The sequence below is a fragment of the Pollicipes pollicipes genome, unplaced genomic scaffold (assembly GCF_011947565.3).
Source record: "Pollicipes pollicipes isolate AB1234 unplaced genomic scaffold, Ppol_2.1 Scaffold_4881;HRSCAF=5763_pilon_pilon_pilon, whole genome shotgun sequence".
NCBI lineage: Eukaryota > Metazoa > Arthropoda > Thecostraca > Pollicipedomorpha > Pollicipedidae > Pollicipes > Pollicipes pollicipes.
Window position 1 is genome coordinate 37,354,764 of NW_023596576.1, and position 6,105 is coordinate 37,360,868.

The 6,105-nt window shown below is 66.4% G+C and overlaps 1 protein-coding gene across 1 annotated transcript; it reads left to right on the forward strand.

Annotated features, from left to right (window-relative positions):
- Positions 1 to 2,923: 2,923 nt before the first annotated feature.
- Positions 2,924 to 5,336, forward strand: LOC119100336 (microtubule-actin cross-linking factor 1). Its single transcript, XM_037223439.1, has 5 exons — positions 2,924 to 3,204; positions 3,596 to 3,747; positions 4,021 to 4,195; positions 4,559 to 4,733; positions 5,170 to 5,336. Exons 1-5 carry the CDS (start codon positions 3,181 to 3,183, stop codon positions 5,334 to 5,336), a joined length of 693 nt encoding a protein of 230 aa, XP_037079334.1. The 5' UTR covers positions 2,924 to 3,180.
- Positions 5,337 to 6,105: the final 769 nt, after the last annotated feature.

Here is a 6,105-nt window from a genome sequence, read left to right on the forward strand (position 1 = left end):
CTGTCGACCCGGTCGCTGACCATGCCAGCCGCCCGCCCGCCGCAGGCCTACATGGAGGAGCTGACCGAGCGGAAGGCGGACATCTTCGAGGTGCCTGGACGAGGGCAAGCGGCTGCTGGGCGAGAAGGTGACACCCGAGGAGGAGTGCCGAGATCCGCGAGCAGATGCGGCTGCTGACCCTGCGCTGGGAGGAGCTGCGCCAGCGCGCCGTCGACAAGGCAGACCGAGTCAGTGCCGGGCGCACGCGCGTCTGACCTCGACCGTCGCTGCCAATGCGTCTGATCGTGGCACTTAAACGCTCTGGAGATTGCGATGGGGGTTTGTGAATGTCACCGGAGCTGCTGTGTTCCGTGGCGGTTTTGGTGCTTCGTTTTTCGCTTCTGTTTGGCTCCATTTGATCTGGCAATCGTATCTTATCTGGGGAAACACCGTATGGGACCACTTTATTGCCACCGTCCCTGGTCCTGCGAATGGACTGCTTGTGTGTCCCGTGCGTGAACGCTTCTTGCTCGTGACATCTTCTCTGCCCCGCCCGTGACCGCTCCCATGCCTCGCCCAAGACCTCTCCTCTGCCCCGCCTGTGACCGCTCCCATGCCTCGCCCAAGACCGCTCCTCTGCCGCGTCTGTGACCTCTTCTCTGCTCCGCCGGTGGCCTCGTCCTCCTGCCCCGCCCGTGATCGCTCCTCTGCCGCCCGCCCGTGACCGCCGTTGTGCCTGCGCGCAGGCTGCAGTCGCGGCTGGCGCAGGTGCAGGCTGTCGGCGATGACGTGCCCTGCGCGCCTGGCTGACGGCATGGGAGAACCGGATCTCGCTGAAGGCGCCGCTCGGCGGCCCGACGCTGGCCGCCCTGCCGGCCCAGGCGGACGAGCACGCCAGCTGGCGGCAGAGGTCGACCTCTGGCGACCGCGCGTCACCGAGCTCTTCGACGTGCTCGTCGTCGAGGGACGACGCGGAGGACATCGGTGAGGACGGACGAGAGACGGCCGCGGCGCGGGACTGGTCGTCGGGAGACGGTCGGAACCCCTTTCAAGAGGAGAGGAGAAGATAACATTTGTACGGAAAGTTCAGACGAGATTTAGTACCACGAATGGAATGGCTGTCCCGAACCATAGTTCTCGTATTGTGTGTGAACACACCAGATGGGGACAATAGTCCATTTGCCAGTCCATTGCTCCATTCGTGAGGAGGAGACTAAATTTCACCAAGCAGCTGAGCCAGCCATCGCTGGCCAGTGCTCTCCCCCGGCGATGACATGCTCGGTGTCTGGGACTAATCTATCTAGTGTTTGGCTCTTTCTGCTGCAGGTAGATCACGGCGTGCTTGGACCACAATAGTTGGCGGGCTGCGAGTCCTTTTGATCTCAGTGTCATGTCTTGTTCCTCTTCGACCTTCCGCGGTGCGTCCCGATCTCTCTGGAAGTGGCAGCGGGCGGCGCCTGGGCGGACTCGCCCTAGCCTGACCGTCGTCCCCCGTGCCGGCAGAGTTTGCCAACCTAGAGGACCACCTGAGCGTGCTGTCTGAGCGGTGGAACTTCACACTGAGCTGGACGGACGAGCGGTCGCAGCACGTGGCGCTGCTGCAGCGGCACTGGCCGCGGCTGCACGAGCAGCTGGCCCTGCTCAAGGACTGGGTGGACAGCCAGGAGGCGCGCCTCAAGGCCATGGAGGCGACCCGACCACCGAGCAGCGGCAGCTGCAGGAGCAGTGCCGACAGGTGCAGGTGAGACGGCCGACGGTGCGGCGCGACGAAGGCGGGCGTGACCGGCGGCAGGTCGGACCGCCCGGCCGGGCGCCGCCGACAGGGCGGTCTGCCTCGAGCCGCGGCCGGTGTGCTGCCGCCAGTGTGTCCACTTGACACCACTGGTGGCACACCGCCGGTGACCGGCGTGCTGCCGCCGCCGGCCGGTGTGCTGCCGCTCGGGGCGTGGCGTGTCGCCGTCGCCCTGAGGGGAGACGGCCGCGGCCCGCAGCCGAGCCGGCGGCGGCGCCTGACCGGCCGCCTCGTCCACAGGAGGAGCTGCAGTCGCAGATGGAGAGCTGGCACGGGCAGTTCGCGCTGCTGCAGGACCTGTCGAACGAGGTGCAGGCCTGCCTGGAGGCCGACTCGCCGGCGCAGGACGACATCACGCAGCGCATGGAGGACGTCAAGGACCGCTGGGACTGCCTGGTTCAGATCATCGAGGCGCAGAGTCTGAGGGTAAGTGACGCGCGGGCTGCGCAGCTGGCATGCCGCCGTAACACCGACCGACGGCGCCGGCCCCACCGCAACGGCGGCCGCGCGGCTGAACCTGTGCTTTGCTCGCTCCGTGGGACGGCATGGGGGACTGAACCGCTACACGTACCATTGACCCGTTCACTGGCGTCATGCCCTAGTTTTTGAACCGTGAGATTCTGAGTGGACCCTGCTCACTTTGCAGCCATCTTTGTTTGTCGTAGTCTCATATCCCCGTTGACACGCCCGATGGTGTGTAGGTCGGCAACTAAACCGCATGCCAACTCGCCTGGCGGGGTCAGCCCCGGTACCGCCACAGCCTCTGATTCAGTTTAATTTCCGCACAGACCTTTTGCCTCGATGTGTGCTCGGGTGTTGCTTGCGCGCCGCGCGCGCGCCCGGCCGGGGCCGCCGCGCCGCGCCGCCGCGAGCTGGCCAGTGACGACCCGTGACGCTGGCATGCAGCGCGGCGGCATGGAGGTGCGGTCGCGCGTCGCCTCCTCCACCGACGACGTGGGCGCGCCCGGCGGCGCCAAGAAGAGGCGCGTCGAGTCAGCCAACGCCACAACGACTTCATGACGGCGCTGCACGACTTCACGCAGTGGTCACTGGCGGCGCGCGGCTCGATGGAGCCCGCCGACCGCGACGCCGAGCAGCAGCTGGCCGCGCTCGGTCGGCTGACGGACGAGGTGGCCGCGCGCCAGGCCGACGTGGACGAGGTGCGCCGGCTGGCGGCGCGCCTCTGCCGCGGCTTCCAGCAGCGCGGCGAGCGCGACGACGTGCTGCGCAAGGTGGAGCGCGTGGAGGCCGACTACCAGGACCTGCGCCGGCTGGTGACCGAGCGCCGCGACCGCGCCGAGTACCTGCTGGACGAGGCGGCCTTCTACCAGGAGCTGGGCGAGCTGAGCCGACTGGTGGACCAGTACCTGAGCTGGCTGGACGGCCGGCGCCTGCGGCCCGGTAACAGGATGACCGTGCTGCGGGAGTGCAAGGTACGGTGTCGGCTGCGCCCGCCTCGCCCCGCCTCACCTCGCCTCGCCTGCTGCCTCGGTGTGCTCCCCTCCCCGCATGATCGGTACTGACCGCTGGCCGCTGGAGACGGCCCGGGCGTGCATCATCGTCCCGGTTCCGGTGGGCCGCGACTAGTGGGTGATCATGATTATGTTTCGCCGGGGTAGGCAGCTGAGGCGAGCATCTTGGATCGCGCCACCAAGGCTCTCAAGCTCAATGAAGGTTGGCTTATGTGCTGGCCAGCGACTGAGTAATCGTTATTACGCAGCCGACGTCGGCCGGTCGTCGGCCGCCGTGTGTGATGGCGCCGGCCCTGCGCGCTCTGTCCCCGCCCCCTCCTTCCTCGTGCCGGGTGCCGCCGCCGGCCGGCAGGAGCGCCTGGAGCAGATGCAGCGCGATGAGGAGCGCGTCACCGCCATGGCCAACAAGGCCAAGGACCTCATCAGCCTGGGCCAGGGCGACGAGGAGCAGGTGGAGGCGGACGTAGACGTCTTCCTGCAGAAGTGGGAGACGGTGATGAACAAGTCAGTGGGGGCTGGGCGGAGCGGTGGAAGCGCGGCTCGCCACGACGCTCTGGCAATCGGAGATGCTTGTTCGTGGAGTAAATACGGGTATTTTATAACTGTTTGCCTATCATTTGCATGAGACAAAGGAGACATTTGATTTTCGCTGATGTGGCCAATGCTGCTGCTATCGCTGGGTACAGGTCTGCCGGCCCTGACCGCCCGGGTCTCTCCGTCTCACTCCCCTCGCACCCTTGGACGTCGTCCGCCACTGACGCCGCTCGCCGTCCGCAGGATCACCGAGCTGGAGACGGAGGTGAGCAACCGACAGCCGGAGCGGCCGGCCCGCTTCCTGGAGGCGGTCGAGGCGCTGCGCACTTGGGTGGCCGAGCTGCACGGCGCGCTGCTCGGCGAGCCGTTCGTGGTGCGCACCGCCGCCGATATGGAGGCCCAGCTCGACAAGTACAAGGTGAGCGAGACGGGGCCGGCGCAGAGTCGTGCGCGGCGTTCTGAGGCCACAGGCCTTGCGCAGGCTGTGCGCTGCGCAGGGCCGAGGCTGACCGCCGAGTGTGTCGGGCTGTGGCTGGTGTCCGCTTCGCCAGGCCCACGTGCTGTACTCTCTGCGGGTCATGGCAGGGGCGCGGCCGTTCTCGGTCCCGGCTGTGTGCCCCCCCCCCCCCCTGGTGGTGCGGTGCGTTGGGAAGCGTGTCGAGCCACACCAGCCGCGGACCGTGCCGGTGCCGGGGGCGCGCTGGCTGAGGCGCCGCGCCGTGGCGGTCGGTCCTGAGCGCGGGCGGAGCGAACGGAGCTGACCGGCCGCCGCCGGCTGCAGGAGCTACAGACCGAGATGGAGTCGCAGCAGGCCAGCCGCGACTTCGTCAACTCCAGCGGCCAGGAGCTGGTGGCCGCCGGCGACGCGCAGCTGATGGACCAGCTGGACGAGCTGAACCAGCGCTGGGGCGCCGCCGCCGCGCTGCTCGCCGACCGCATGGCCAAACTGGAGCAGGGTGAGGGACCGCCGCGCTCGACCCGGCTGTAGCCGAGGCCTCGGACCGGCTGCAGCCGAGGCCTAGGGCCGGCTGCAGTCGAAGCCTCGGACCGGCTGTAGCCGAGCCGGCCGGTAGACCTCTCGGCCAACGGTCCGGGAGAGGCCAGTGGTCCGACCAGCTTACGCTGTACTACGGGCGGGTCACCACTTACTTACTGGGCCACTTATCACCTATTTGAGACGGGTTTATAGTAATGCCGACCTTGTGTGTTACGTCAGATGAGACGGTCCCTCCCTATCGGTATCGGCGATCGCCGCCACGTCGCGTGTTCAGCTGTCAGCTGAGCCGCTGGTCCTGCGCGCGTCTCTCGGCCTCAGAGGCGTGCGCGTGCGTACCTCTGTCGCGCTCCATGGTCTTTGGCGCGTGGTGACGGCGGCGGCGCGCCTCTCCGCAGCCATCTTCGACTCGTACCAGTACCAGACAGAGGGCGAGGGCGTGGAGACGTGGTTGCGCGAGGTGGAGGAGCTGCTGGCCGAGCCGGTGGCCGAGGGCGACGCGCCGGCGCTGACCGCCCAGCTGGAGCAGAGTGACGTGAGTGTCGAGCAGGCCGGCGCGGGGTAGGCCGCCGACGCTGGCACAGGTCGGTCTCCGCGCCTCGCCCAGTCAGCAGCGCGACCTGTCATTGTGCTGCAAGACAGCACAACAGTTGCAGTGCTGCTGTATTGTACTATACAGTACAGACAATGGAGTACAGTACATACAGTACACTACAGTACAGTACACCACAGTACAGTACAGTACACTACAGTACAGTACAGTACACTACGGTACAGTACGCTACATACAGTGCAGTACAATACAGTACAGAACAGTATACAGAGTAGAACAGTACAGTACATTACAGCACAGCACAGTACGGTACAGTACAGTACAGTACAGTACAGTACAGCACAGTACAGTACACAGGACAGGACAGGACAGGACAGGACAGGACAGGACAGGACAGGACAGGACAGGACAGGACAGGACAGGACAGGACAGGACAGGACAGGACAGGACAGGCAGGGCAGGGCAGGCAGGCAGGCAGGCAGGCAGGGCAGGGCAGGGCAGGGCAGGACAGGACAGGACAGGCAGCAGGGCAGGCAGGCAGGCAGGGCAGTGCAGGCAGTGCAGTGCGTGCGGTGTGCAGTGCAGTGCAGTGCAGTGCAGTGCAGTGCAGTGCAGTGCAGTGCAGTGCAGTGCAGTGCAGTGCAGTGCAGTGCAGTGCAGCGCAGTGCAGTGCTGACGGACGGTGCACCGTGGAGCTGATGCACCATGGACTAGTCTCCAATCGTCTGTTTTGCGAGTCGGGTTTAGCACCGACCACCGCTCGGGGTCACCTCTCGTGCAC